General features: G+C 45.3%; 1 protein-coding gene across 1 annotated transcript in view; it reads right to left on the minus strand.

Moving 5' to 3' along the window:
- Positions 1-748: 748 nt before the first annotated feature.
- Map3k20 (mitogen-activated protein kinase kinase kinase 20) overlaps positions 749-14,639 on the minus strand; it is a 160,107-nt gene continuing 146,216 nt past the window's right edge. The window contains exons 16-19 of the mRNA XM_051166214.1: positions 9,336-9,452; positions 6,880-6,954; positions 3,435-3,585; positions 749-1,542 (exon numbers count right to left, since the gene is read on the minus strand). Of these exons, the coding sequence (XP_051022171.1) occupies positions 839-1,542; positions 3,435-3,585; positions 6,880-6,954; positions 9,336-9,452 (1,047 nt within the window). The 3' untranslated portion in view covers positions 749-838. The remainder of the gene's footprint in view (positions 1,543-3,434; positions 3,586-6,879; positions 6,955-9,335; positions 9,453-14,639) is intronic.

A 14,639-nucleotide genomic window follows, 5' to 3' on the forward strand; every position in this document is an offset into this window, starting at 1 on the left:
GACCGTCTCTCCCCCTCCCCCACCTTTTCTCCTTCTGTGGTGAAGGTGGAAAGTACTACACAACTAGAGTCCTGGGAGTCCAGGAAGGGAGCCAGCTACAAATCTCCAGGCCATTTAGACCTTCTGTGTGATGAACCTTAATGAATGAGTTAAGCACCATACAATCAACAGTGACTTCAATACTCTTTTTTTATTACCCCCAAAAGGATGAGCCAAATCAGTCCAATTCTGACCGTGACAGAACACAAAAATCTCACTAAAATAAATACTAACAGGGTTGAGATGAGTGAGCACTTGCCTTGGGCACAGAATTTAAAGAGGCATTAGAAAAAAAAATCCCTCAGCAATCAAGAGAAATGATATTTTATCGCACTACTTAAAAAAAAAAAAATCAATGCAAAAATTCATGACGAACAAAATACCCATATTTTTTTTAAAAAAAGTATCAGCCACAGTGCCTTGCTGAGCTGTCTTGGAAATAACAAGAATCCTGCTTCATCTAGACATCTGATTTCTCTGTGGCCCTCATTAGCTTTACCAGTTCCAAGCCTGGTAAGGAGAATGTGTCCAGCATGGAATAAATGGCACAGCCCTTCCCGCTTCAATGTTAATTCAGGCGACAAAACATGGGCAGTTATTGTCCAGTCTAATTGCCACCACTAGTCAACCGACAGCCATAATCATGGCCTTGTTTTTGTTGTCCTTTCAATTTAAAGGTGTTTCCCAACCCCAAAATTAGTCATTTTGGTCCCTGCAATCTGAAGATATCTTGTTACCAAAAGTCCATTGCACAAACTCCCACAGAACCCACTTCAAAAAGCCCATTTGATTCAATCCATCAAAAGTTCCTCCGCCCACGGTAGCTGCCCCGGGTTCGCTCCTTGCCAGTCTTGGCCGGAAGTTGCCTGTGAGTCTTCTTCCGGTACTCCACTTTAGTCCAGCCCCCTTCGCTCACCCTGCTCTCCTCTTCACCTCCTTTGGAGAGAGTCTCGGGGTGCAGAGGCATCCCGGGGATGGTCCTCGGCACGCGGCGGTCATTCGGGCTCCTCTTGAAGTCAGGGGAGTGATGAGTGTTCAGCGCTGACTGGGGCAGCCTGTAGAATTTTCCAGAATACCTTTCTCTTGAAGGTGTGGAATGCTGACTTTTCCCACCACCATATCTTCCTTTTGGGGAAGAGTTGAGGGATACACTGCCGCGGTCGTATTTGTTTCTGTTCCGGTCTGAGTAGCGGCCCCTCTCAGATGAGCTGTCGGTGTTGACACTGGAGAAGCCGCTGTCCCTAGAGTTGAGGTGCAGGGAAGAGAAGTTTTTGGTCAGCCCGTACTGCGTTGGGGAGGAGCTCCGGGAAGGGTTGATGGGTGTGATCTGCTGGTACTTCATGGGTGTCTGGGTCCTCCGCACCGCGGCAGCGTAGGAATCCTGGCTGCCAAAGTAAGGGTAGAAAGGGGACCCCAGGATGGGGTTGCTCTGGGAACGCTGTAGAGAAGAGTGGGATGCAATCTGCCGCATGCGCAGAGTGTCTAACCACTGGCAGTCCGCACCTGCAGGGGAAATGGAAATGAGCATCTTCCACCACACAAAGCTGCATGCCTAATTCATAAGCCTGGCTCAGGGAAGCAATCTCACGGCTGCTTGGGGGCGTGCCAAGCATTACCACTCATGGAAGTTCCAGGCTGGGCACATGGACCTATTTCTTTTCTTTTTCTTTTTTGGTTTTTCGAAACAGGGTTTCTCTATGCTACCTTGGCTGTCCTGGACTCGCTTTGTAGACTAGGCTGGCCTCGAACTTACAGAGAAAACCTGTCTTGAAAAACAAACAAACAACAACAAAAAACCTAGCAAACAACCAACCACCCAACAGAACAAGAACAAGAACAAAACCCAAAAAAGAATATTTCTTCTGTTTGGCAAGTCAGACCTTACAGTAGCCAACAAAGGGGCCAGGCTGTCATAACTCAGTGACAGTTGCCCTTGGTGGCAGTAAGTTAGATCCCTGCCTTTGTCTCTATGCCTGACAAAGAGCCTTCTGGTATATTGTCACAGAAATACTTTTCTCTTGGAGACAAAGAAGTGTTGACGAGAAAGCATGTGTTTCTGCTGTGCTTGGTTGGTATGTCTGATTGTTAAAGGAAACTGCATGTGGCTTTGTGTACATCCACCCTTTACAGACTTGTGAGCTTGCCTCAGCCCAACAGTCTCCAGAGTTTCTCAACCTACAAGTAGGGAGTCAGAATGTTTGCTTGAGTTCACCAGATAATGAGCAATTTCATAGCCTGTCAGCTGGCCTTGCTTTTTTCTTTTGGTTTTTTTTTTTTTTGAGACAGGGTTTCTCTGTGTCCCTCTGGCTGTCCTGGACTCTGTAGACCAAGCTGGCCTTGAGCTCACAGTGATCCGCCTGCCTCTGCCTCCCGAGTGCTGGGATTAAAGGTGTGCGCCACCATGACTGGCCGAACTTTTTCTCTTTCTTTCTTTCTTCCTTTCTTCCTTTCTTTCTGTCTTTCTTTCTTTTTTTTGAGACAGGGTTTCTCTGTGTGTAGCCCTGGCTGTTCTAGAACTCGCTTTGTAGACCAGGCTGACCTTGAACTCACAGGGATCCACCTGCCTCTGCCTCTGCCTCCCAGTTGCTGGGATTAAAGACATGAGCCACCACCACCCAGCCCATGCTGAACCTTTTCATCACGTCCTACTTTACTCTTGTTTTGTTCAGTCTTCTCCCCCTCCTCCCCCCGCCCCCAATCCTGCCATGATGACTGGTTTTCAGGACTCGAGATGTCCTCGTGGCGAGGGATGTGGCTCAGTTGGTGGAGTGCTGGCCTAGCCTATGCAAAACCCTGACTCCATTCCTAGCAGCCCATTAAACCGGGTGTGGTGGCCCATGCCCGTGACTGGAGCACTTTAGAGGTGGAGGCTGGAGTATCAGAAGTTCAAGGTCATCCTCAGCTATATGAAAATAGTTCCAGACCAGCCAGGGATACACAAAACCAGAAGTACTGTGGACAGCAGTGGCTTTGCAGGAATGTTTGCTAGAAGATTCACCTCATACAGATACACTTTTAGAAACTAAATAAAGCAGACATTTTTGTCGGCATGTAATGTAACTGCTTTTCATCATTATAGTTATCCGGATATTAAAATTTGTACAATGTGTGCACATTTATGCCTATAAATAGTACTCTATAATCTGCTTATAAAACCAATATAATGGGGGTGAATATGATCAAAGTACACTGAACACATGTATGAAATTTTCAAAGAATTAGGGAAAAAAACTTTGAAAAAAAAAAAAAAAAGAACAATATTAAAAGACTGTAAGAGGGAGGTGCTGTGTTAGACATCTGTGTCGCCCACTGCCTGGCACTCACCTCTGTGACGGGAATGTCATAGTTAGAATTCTGGGTTGAGGCACGTGTGCGATACTCGCACACTAACTTACTTGAGTCAGATCTGCTGCCGGGGTTGCCCTCTGAGCTGGAGAATGAAGTCTGAATAGCCAGCTGGACAGCTGTCACCTCATCCTGCGGCTTCGTTCTGCTCCACTGAATGGAGTGCACATGCTTTGTGAGTTTCGGCATTCTAACATCACTCTGAAAAAAAAAAACAAACCGCAAACAAACCTGATCATACATGTATACAGTTATAAAACGGAACGAGGGAAAATGCACGTTATTATGTCATTTGCCCAACTTAGTGAATTTAAATAGAGGAACAAGCCGAGCATGGTGGCACATGCCTGTAATCCCAGCACTCAGGGAGGCAGATTTCTGTGAGTTCGAGGCCAGCCTGGTGTACAAAGTGAGTACAGAGAGACCCTGTCCTGTAAAACCAAACCAACCTAACTAGCCAACTAACTAACTAACTAACTAACTAACTAACTAACTAACTAACTCATAAGAACATTGTAACCACCTTTCTTATAATGGACTCTAGTAGCCCCCCCCCCTTTTCCCATCCTATTCCCTTTTCTACATATTAGATTACAGTACTTAAACATAGGGTAGTCTTCTCAGAATTTTTAATATTTGACAGAGCTCAATTTACCTCTTTGATAAGAAATGTTTTGCTCCAGAGTGCCTTTGGGCCAAGGGCACTGGGACACACACAGGGAAGAGGATCAAATTAGGCTGCTCCCGGCTGCGTGCATGTGGGCAGGTGCAGCGAGACAGCGTGGAGAGTGAAGAAATCCAGTATTTGGAGAGGATATTGGACCAAGACATCAGTTTCTGTCCTGAAAGCATCCTCATTACCAGATGTATCTATAGACCACAGTCTCACTAGGGCCGTGGGTATACATAGCTCAGTGTGACAATTGGCTTGGCCTGTGAATGGCCTTGGGTCCCTACAAAAATCAAATCTCTAGGAGTCAATACAGTTATGGAAATATGTCTCTAGTAGTGTGTGGTGGTGCACACCTTTAATGCCAGCACTTAGTAGCACAGGTAGGTGGATCACTGAGAGTTCAAAGCCAGCCCTGGTCTAATAGCAAGGTGGAGACCAGCCAGGGCTATATAGAAAGATCTTGTCTCAAAAAAGAAGAGAAGAGGAGGAGAAGAGAAAGGAAGGAGGAAGGAAGGCAGGAGGGAAGGAAGGCAGGAGGGAAGGAAGGAAGGAGGGAAGGAGGGAAGGAAGGAAGGAGGGAAGGAGGGAGGGAGGGAAGGAGGAAAAGAGGGAAGGAAGGCAGGAGGGAAGGAAGGCAGGCAGGAAGGAAGGAAGGCAGGAGGGAAGGAAGGAGGGAAGGAAGGCAGGCAGGAAGGAAGGAAGGCAGGAGGGCAGGAGGGAAGGCAGGAGGGCAGGAGGGAAGGAGGGAAGGAAGGCAGGAGGGAAGGAAGGCAGGAGGGAAGGAAGGAAGGAGGGCAGGAGGGAAGGAAGGCAGGAGGGGAAGGAAGGCAGGAGGGAAGGAGGGAAGGAGGGAAGGAAGGCAGGAGGGAAGGAAGGAGTCTTTAAAAGCTGGAAAGTGAGAAATACCTAAGTGGCTTATTATCGTGAAGTCTAAGGAAGAGGAGGAAGAAGAAAGGAAAGAAAATGACAGGGAGGAAGGAAGAGAAGAAGGGAGAAGGGAGGGGCAGGAGAGGAAGGGGGGAGGGAGCGGGGAGGAGAGGAATGGCAGAAATAAGAGTAAGCAGCAGCAGCAACAGCAAGAAGCTGGCGTGGCGTGATTGCAGATTGGTCTGCAGCAGACAGAACTGGAATGGGGCTGCTCTGTCCAGCTTTTCCTGGTGGCTTTTCCTGGCGGGCGAGGACCAGCTAACAGGTATCAGTATGGCCGTCATACTTATTGCTATGCAGGCTGTGGAATAAGGTGGAGGAGATTTGGGTCTCAGTCTAAAAATCTAGACTGTGATAGCTCAGGAAACCATTTCAATGCAGCAGCACGCAAGGTCCAGCTTGAGGGAGACGTCCTGCGTCTTTACTACAGCCACTGGTCGGGGGACCAGGAAAGAGACACTGTTCCCAGAGAGAAGACCTGTGTATAAACACATTAACTCTCTCACAGAGTACCCCGGAGCCCCGAACTTCCTTTCTTCTCTCCCAGCCCGTTATCCACCCACGAGTGAGGTCTGTGAGACAGTGTAGGTGTGCTTGCCTCTTACGTTTCCTGGTTTATGCTCAATCCTTAATACAGCTGTCTTAAGTGAACGAAAGACGTGTATGCCCTGCCAATGGAAGATACATATTGGTATATGCACTTGTCTCCAGCTCTGTGCTCTGACTGCATCCCTTTCAGCCCGTGCCGCGTGAGGTTCCAGCCTTTCTAGGGTCAGTGTCCCACCAGCCCCAAAGACCTTGTTGATTTTCACAAAGTCACTAGATTAAGTACATTTCTGAAAACAGAATTGAGAATTGAAGTACATTTCCAGAGAGATATTTTTATAACAGCAAATATGAATTTTTAAAATGGTAAAAGACATGAAACTTTAACATTTTAAACAAAATTTTAAGTGTAAGGTATTAGTAGCTTATTGTATAGAAGACATGGTGGTTTTCACAGCAGGATTAGCTTCTCTGTGAAGCTTAAAATGCCTCCTTTGACTTCCTGCTTTGTCTAGAGTGAGTCCTGACTGGGGTCCCCAGATCCAACTTTGCCCAGCTGTCTGCCATCATTGTTTTCTGTGTCCTAGAGATTTGCACTCTTGACGTTTGTATGGCTGTTTTCTGATCTCTGAACATGTAATCTACCACCCCAAGCTAGTGTTGCTCATTTCCACCTGCCACTCTCTGACAAGATTTATTTATGGCTGGGCTATTCTCTACCCTGTTGGCAGGTAGTACCAAATGTGAACATTTTGTTAGCATTTGTTTGTTTGGTTTCTTGAGACAGGGTCTCTCTGTATAGCCTTGGCTGTCCTGGACTTGCTTTGTAGACCAGGCTGGCCTCGAACTCACAGTAATCCACTTGCCTCTGCCTCCCGAGTGCTGGGATTAAAGGCATGCACCATGTCCTGCTTGTTAACATTTTTTAAAACACAAGTTTTTCTTTCTTTTTAAATAGAAATTTATGGAATCTGCTAATTTGGCTATAGCAATAAACTCCCCAGGTGGCCCTCGGGTACGTGCTGGTCTTTGGAACAATAGTTGAACTCCTCACCCAAGCTCTTACTTTCGAGTGATTTCCCCTCACTTTTATATTATTAGGTAGGATGCACAAAGTGTTCAATCAATATCTAATGGAAGTAGAGTCGAGGTGTTACCCTAAATTCTATTGTGTTCTCTTTCCTTCCTCACACTTATTAGGGGATGGCATTCATCTTTGTATGGGCATATTGATATTATAATTTCTCTTCCAATAAATCCATGTACCAACCTGTAGGTACCCAGAGAGACCTGGCAAATCCCTGCTCACCAACGGGCTAAAACACCCAGCTCTGGTTTCAGGGGCATACCTCATACATGACCGTGCACTCCACAGTCTGGTCATCCACTATTCCAACAATCCACTTCTCCATTACAAAGGGTGGCTGAAACACAGAAGTTAGGATGGCATAGTATCAGAGTACAGCCTGGGCTGCTGTGTCTTGTTGAGGCCAGTTGTGCCCTTACATGATTTGCAAATAGGGACAGAATATCAGATTATCAAAAAATCTTTTTAGCTTATAAAATACTTATGTTTTGGCTTTTGTTGCTTTTATACATTTGCAAACAATATTTCTGAATGTGTGCATGTTCTCCTGATGGGAGACAGTAGTCCCAGTCTCTGATGGTCTTCTGTGGGTTTTTTTGTCTTTGTTTTTGTTTTTGAGATAGAGTCTGGCTGTGTAGTCCTGACTTAGAACTGGTAGGTGATCCTCCTGCCTCAGCCTCCCAAGTATTGGGATCATAGATGTACCAGCATGTAGGTCCTCAACCCTCTCTGGGCTGATAGAACATAACATATCACTCAATCCTCTCTGAAGGCTGGTAATTCATGCTAATGCTTGAAACAGTAGCCACAAGCTTTCGCAACACTAATATAAAGCTATGACAACACGAGATGCCCAGAAGTGTCTTCCTTGAGGGTAAGCAGTGGCTGGTGCAGTGATTTGATAACCACTCAGCTTTCCAGTCTGTCAGGCAATTGTGCCGAGAGGTTTGTACCAATAAAGACATTATGGTGCTATTTTCCTCCTGTGCCAAGAGAAAGGATCATTGAAGCCCTTGTCTTGGATCTTATGATAATTCTAATAAAAATATGTTTCTTCATTTTCTTTCTTTCTTTCTTTCTTTCTTTTTTTCTGAGACAGGGTTTCTCTGTATAGCCTTGGCTGTCCTGGACTCACTTTATAGACCAGGCTGGCCTTCAACTCACAGTGATCTGCCAACCTCTGCTGCCTCTTAAATTTTTTCTTCTCGTTCCCTTATCCTTCCAGGTTGGGGCTGCAAAACAATGACTGTGTATAAACTGGGGATAGAATATAAGGAAGACTTAACTGGGATGGCTTTACATAAATTAAGATTGTTATGGTCTCTGTTGTTTTTATAAAGTTATACAAATTTTGAATGCTCTTCTCAGTCCTATTTTTCCTGCAAGTCTCATCAGTGTTGGCGTGTGGTTTTGCACTGGCACATGATAGCAGAAACATCTATATTTGGTTCTACAATGGTATTGCATTATTCTTACAGTGAGCAACTTCCTTCTCATGGTAAGCAATGGCCACATCTTCTTGAAGACATGGGAGCAAGGGGACATCTGTGGTAACTGGAGAGGACAGAACAGAGACCCAGAGGAGAACACCTGTCCTTTCTAGTCCTCCAGATAGCAAAACACAGCATGTCCCCACAGCATAAGGAAATGTTAACCCAAATCATAGCCTTATGGGTAAGTAATGCCAGGGAAGTGAATCCCAGTTACATAGGGGGTCAGACAATGGGTACCAAACCAGCCTTTTGATGGATCTACTGGTACATTGTAAGGACTTGGGCATTCAGCCATCTTATGTTTATGGAGAGACCACACAAGTCACTGTCATGGCTTTGCAGACTCATTCTGTTTACTACTTGTGTCTGGTTCTTTGCAAAAAAAAAAAAAAATCTCCATTTTTTTTTTTTCACTAAAAGCCACTACACAGTTAAGTTGGTGGTGTCCAGCATTGGTGGCTACTTGAGGTCAGGATGACCATCCTACTGACATGTCCTGTGTCTGAAGTAGTAGACCTTCTACCACTGAAATATTACACTTCTTCCCCCCTGTATGGTGGGGAAAACCTAGAGTCTGAGGAGGAAGTTAAGCATTTCTATCAGATTTCCTTCAGGGTGTCCAGTGACTCTGACTGTAATGTGCTCTCCACCCATTGTAGGGATTTCTAGTGTGAATTTACAGAAGCTACAAAGCAGCAACACGTGTCACCCCCCACCCCCACCCCAGTAGCCTTGTCTCAATCCTTCTAGAAACTGGATAGCGCTTGCTGGGGATTCAGCTTGGGGGTAGCGACACTGTCCCTCGTGTACAAGGCTCTGTGTTGATCACCAACAGTGAGGGCAAGAGAATAAAGTGCTCATCATCACAAGTTTTGTCAAAGTTTAAGTCAATCCAGTTTGAGATAAATATTTTCATTGATAATTTTTTTTTTTTTTACTTTAGTAAATGATAGGATAAGTATGAAGAAATGTAGGATTAAAAAGAAACTTAAATGATACTTTTTTTTTTGTTTGCAGTGCTTTTTAGTTCACACAGCATAAGTGGAATTTTAACAAAAAAATTATCCCCTCAATCTGCTAAATAAAATGTGCCTTTTAAGAGCCAGCTTGAGGCTGAGCTGATGTGAGTATCCAGGAGCACAAAAGCCCACTGCTGGGGTATTCTAATGTCTTTGTTTGATATCTGTGAAATAAAAAAGGCTTTTAAGCTGTAAATAGAACTTACCTTTGTCATCTTTAAAATCTCTGCATCGGGGAGGCTTGTGTTGAAAGTCACATCTTTTATGTAGGTTATTGCAATTTCATCCCCATCCATCTCCATATACATTTTCCATTTACAATCCTGGAATTAAAAGCAAAATTACAGAATTGAGAGAATGAAACGATTTTTTTCTCATTTCTGTGTTTTATAACACACAAAGTATTCTAAATGAAGTAGTGTGGGAGTGCTTTATTTTTTCTTTTTCAAAAGAGGACATGAAATTAGGTCCCTTTGTATATCTAATAACCCCCAGTCAGTGCAGGCTTGAGGCATAATTTATCAGTTGAAGTGTTTTGTTATAGGAGTTGCAAACTCAAAATTCTAAAGGGGCCAGGCATAAAATAAAAATGAGTAAACTCAGGCAGTTACATTATGGAACCTTCACAATAGGTCCCTTTAATGTACATATTATATTAAACATTATGGGGGTATCATTTTTTAAATACCATTTATCATTGGGACAAAAACAGTCCTATTCCTCCTTTTTCTTTTCTTTTATTATATAGTCCTCTCGATCTACTACCTCCATTTTCCAGAGCTGATAACGGCATGGGTTGAAGACACAGCTCACCGTCTTCTTAGCAAGAAGGACGACACGGCAGAGGTGATGACATATGGTAACTGACGGCTGAGCAGTTATGGGGAGGAGGAGGCATAGGAGACTCAGAGAGCTGGGCAGTTGCCCTAAAAATGTAGTCACTGCCCAGGTTCTATCGATTGTATCCATGTAGGAATAGGAGTCCAGTTTTGATAGGGCCTTCACTGTTTCATTAAAAACTAGAAATTTGGATTCTTACGTGAAACTACTTAACTTTTAATAATGGTATATTAAATTTATAGCAACACTGCTGTATAGTTCTGTATATCATTGGTCAGGAGGGGAATGTTAATTCAAACCACAGGAAGTTACTATTACACACCAGGCGAGTGCCTAAAGCTGATACGATTAAATGTTGGTTAGGATTTGAAGATACTGGAACTCCCATGTTCCGTAGCAAAAACATAAATGGTATAATTACTTCAGAAAACCTTTTGGCCTTTTTTAAAAACAAGACTAAACATACACCCATGACTACGACATTCTACTTGTAGAGGTATTTACACAGAAGAAATGGAAAAAAGATTTGTCAGGCTATGTTCTTAGAAGCTTTATTTTAACAGCTAATAAAGTGCTTAATATTAATAAAAAAGGGAAAAGAGTCACTATATATTTATAGAATGGTCAATAAAAATTACTGATGCATTTAGAAACATGATGTGCTGAAAAACATAGGGAATGAAAGACGTAGGAGGCAGAAGAAAGAATACACTGATGGATATTTTTCTGACACTCAACAACTTTCCTCTGGAAAAAAACTTTCAGAAGACTGATTGCTTCTTCAGATGAGTATGAGAGAACTTTCTGGAAGTGGTAGGGCTGTGTTGACAGAACATAGGGTAGCATAAGGGTTATATACACTTACCAAAACCAGTGAATGTATACATAAGATCTATACATTTCTTTCGGAATCCTGGTCTACTGAAATGTTTAGGAAGACACATTCTGACGTCTGTGAGCTACTTTGAAATGTATTCTGAACTAAGCACCGCTTAGGTGGGTGGAGAGAGAGAGAAGGGATGACATGAAGTAAGCAGAGTAAAATGTTAACGGTTAGATCAAGGTGAGTACATGAGGTTTGAATACAAAAAACACCACTATGTAAAGAATTTAGTAATAAACCATTACATGTGTATGCAGTTCAGATTTGATCTCTGGACTATAAATTAACATTGTCTTTTACATTTTTTGAAGAACCAAGGGTTGAAGGATCAAACATATCACACTAAGCACACACATGTTAAGACTAGGAAGCACTTTGCTGACAGTGGGCTTGGACCATTCAGAAACAGCCCTGGGCAGGAAAAGCAGCAAGGAGGCTACAGAAACCCCTTTGGCGACCATGAGAAGCTAGGACGGAGGTTTGGGAGAGCCCCTGGGGGACCTTCAGGGACAAGCAAGGATGGTGCCATCAGGAGGGCCTTCTTGCCCGGCTACACGTATGGGATGCCAATTAGGGGAAGAAAAGGTCCACGCAGTGAAATGAACCTGCTTTCTCACAGTAGCTACAGCCACAGCTGAGAACTGGCACATCTCTCATCTCCCATTACTATAGGAACATGAAGGCCCTGGGCTAACCAGGCAGAGTAGGGCCCTTCCCTTAAATAGAACCTCCCCAAAGCAAGTGCCTGAACAAAACATGTTAGAGAGACAGAGCTGCTGTTAACTTCTGTTTCTCTCACCTGTCAAGCCTGGGAATTGTACAGTCAAAGGCGTTGTCAGAAGACCACCCACAGTGACCAGCCTCCTGCTGCCTCACTCTTGCCTCCCGGCCCTAGGGTTCCCTTTGGACACGCTGCCCCTGTGACACCTTGTGCTCTGAGCTGGTTAGTACAAGCCTCTGGGCATGCCTGGGAGGGAGTATTTAGATAGGATGGTTGAGATGGGAAAATCCACTTTCACTGTGGGCTTTGCTGTTCCACGGGCTGGGGACTTGGACTGAGGAAAAAGTAGAACCGCTGAGCAGCAGCATTCATGTCTGTCTGCTTCCTGACTGCAGAGGCGATGCGTCCAGCTGTGTCCAGCTGTGTCAGCTGCCTCAAGCTCCTGGCACCATGAATTCCCTACCAGGATGGATTGTCTTCTTGAACCCTGAGCCAAAATAAAGCCTCCCTGAAGTTTTTTTTTTTGTTTTTTTTTTAGGGGTGGAATGGGGTGGGGTGGGGTGGGGTGGGGTGGAGTGGGAAGGTCAGGTATTTTTACCACGGCAAAAATTAGGTAACTAACATATGGCTCCAGCCTCCACCTTGCCACACTGGCAGAACACTTGCTGCTCTTATTCTGTGCTGGCTGCTTAGACTATGTTATTTTATTTGATATTCATAAAAATCCTGTGAATCAGGCTTACTTCCCCTTTAAATGAGGGAGGAAAAGGAGGCTCAGACAGATTAAGGGGCTTTCCTGGTATTTGCTGAGCTGTGGCGGTAGAGATGGGCTTCAAACTGGGAGAGGTGGCTGAGGAGGTACCACCGGGGAAGGGGGTAAAGACAGGGTGGGCCTGGCTTACTGGTGGCTCTGCCCAACTCCACAAATCAAATAAGCTGTGGACAGCAGGTAGGACAGTGAAAGTAGAGAGCCAGAGGCCAGAGGTCCCCCCTGCAGCTATGCCTATTGTTTGCCAAGCTCAGCTCCCAGGAGTCCCGATCCAAACAACAGGTAAATAGTATCTGTCTTCCCCACCCCACCCCACCCCGCTCCCATCCCCTCGAACTCACAGAGGTCCGCCTGCCTCTGCCTCCCAAGTGTCTTTTATTTAAGAGCCCCTTAACTGACTCATAAAGGAAGACAGTTTCCGAAGCAATAGAATTCCAATCGGGAAAGCACTAAGGAAGGAGGGCATTGGCTAGGTGGACACTGCTTGTTACAAAACTGTGTGAGAGAGAATAGGTGGAGTCCAACCAAGGCACTGAGCTTAATTTGCTTGGCCCGATGGAACCCCTAGAGCTCGTCAGCGGCTATGATGTCGTCACTTAGTTAAGAAAAGGAACCTGCAAATAAAGCAAGAGGATTCTCTGAGTCCTGTGCATTTCCAAGTTGCCCTAAAGTGTCCTTGAGGACATGCCACAGTGTCCAGGCTGTAAGCAGCCGCTGCTGAGTTCCACAGGGGGCACAGACGCAGATGTTGAGATGACAAGTAACAAGGTGCTCACCAGCGGATTGCTGAGGTTTCCTTAAGAGTTAGGTTGTATAGGCCAGTGTGATAGTGCACACCTGTAGTCTTTATGCTCGAGAGGGAGAAGCTGGAAGATCAGGAGTTCGAGGCCAGCCCCAGCTACCTGAAACCAAATATTAAAGGGTCCTCCTGCAGGGTCTTCCGTGTCACGGCTACCTATTCATATCGTGGTCCTGATAGGGACCAGGTGTGGCTCTAAAAAACATTCACTTCATCAGGGTGATTGACTGGCTTGAGTTAATACAAACTTGAGTATGGATGCTGAGTGGGAGACATTCAAGAGTGACTGAGGCTCTCTGGAGAACTGTCAATCCCTCCCAACTCCCCCCACCCCCGAAGTATCTCTGTGTGTATCTTGCCTGTCCTTGACTCACTTCGTAGGCCAGGGAGGCCTCAAGTCACAGAGATCTACCTGCCTCTGCCTCCTGAATGCTGGGATTAAAGGTGGGCTCTGCCACCGCCGCCGCCGCCACCGCCGCCGCCGCCGCCACTACCACTGCCCTCTCAGTCTTGACTGGCCTAAATCAAACAAATCCTAACAGCTATGGAGTCAGTCCTGTTGTGGGACTCCTCAAAAGACTCCTTTTCCAAAACCCTCTCAGGCCTGGCTATATGAACTATACCTGCTGCTGACAACTGTGGGGACATATGGGGTAAGGTTAGATATTAAGCTGTTGCTATGGAGAAGTGGAGGAAGGGGGTGGGTAGAAGATGGTGGGCTTAAAACTTCACTTCCCTACACCGACTTCTAGTGTTTATCTTTTTTTCTTTCACCTAGTCAAAGCCAACTGGTGTAATCTTTCTGAATCTTAGTGTTCTCTTTATTTGGTTTGGTTTTGGAAAGGCCTCACAACATAACCCTTTCTATGTAGAACAGGCCTGCCTTGAATGTGTGGCAACTCTTGCCCCTGCATCCCGAGCGCTGACATTATAGGTGTATGCCACCATGTTTGTCGCCATAAACAGATGTTCTTCTTTCAAGAAAAGGATTCATGCATCCCAGGCTGGCTTCAAACCTAGTGCTGCCAGTGTCACAATGACTGGTTTTATTAAATAGAAGGAACACAGTTTTATCTTCTTTCACATCAGCAGAATAAATATCCTTTAAAGTCAACTTATAAAGGGAGAAGGTTTGTTTTGGCCCCGTAGAATTGGAGGCTTCATATTGATGAGCATCTGGCCCTTGCCGAGGGACCCATCGTAGGGCAGGTGCATCACAGTGGGAGCTACAGCAGATGTCATGGCCAAGAAGCACAAGAGAGATTCAGATTCAAAGGTCCACTTGGAGGGTATGCCTCCAACGACTTGACATCCTCCCACTGGGTCCAGCTCTTTAAAGGTTCCGGCACCTCCCAATAGGTCTAAGCTGAGGATTAATCCCTTAAAACATGGCATGGAAGCCAGGTGTGCGCGACCACGCCTTTAATCCCAGCACTTGGGAGGCAGAGGTAGGTGGATCGCTGTGAGTTCAAGGCCAGCCTGGTCTACAAAGTGAGTC

This window comes from Acomys russatus, chromosome 24, assembly GCF_903995435.1.
Source record: "Acomys russatus chromosome 24, mAcoRus1.1, whole genome shotgun sequence".
In the NCBI taxonomy this organism is placed as follows: domain Eukaryota; kingdom Metazoa; phylum Chordata; class Mammalia; order Rodentia; family Muridae; genus Acomys; species Acomys russatus.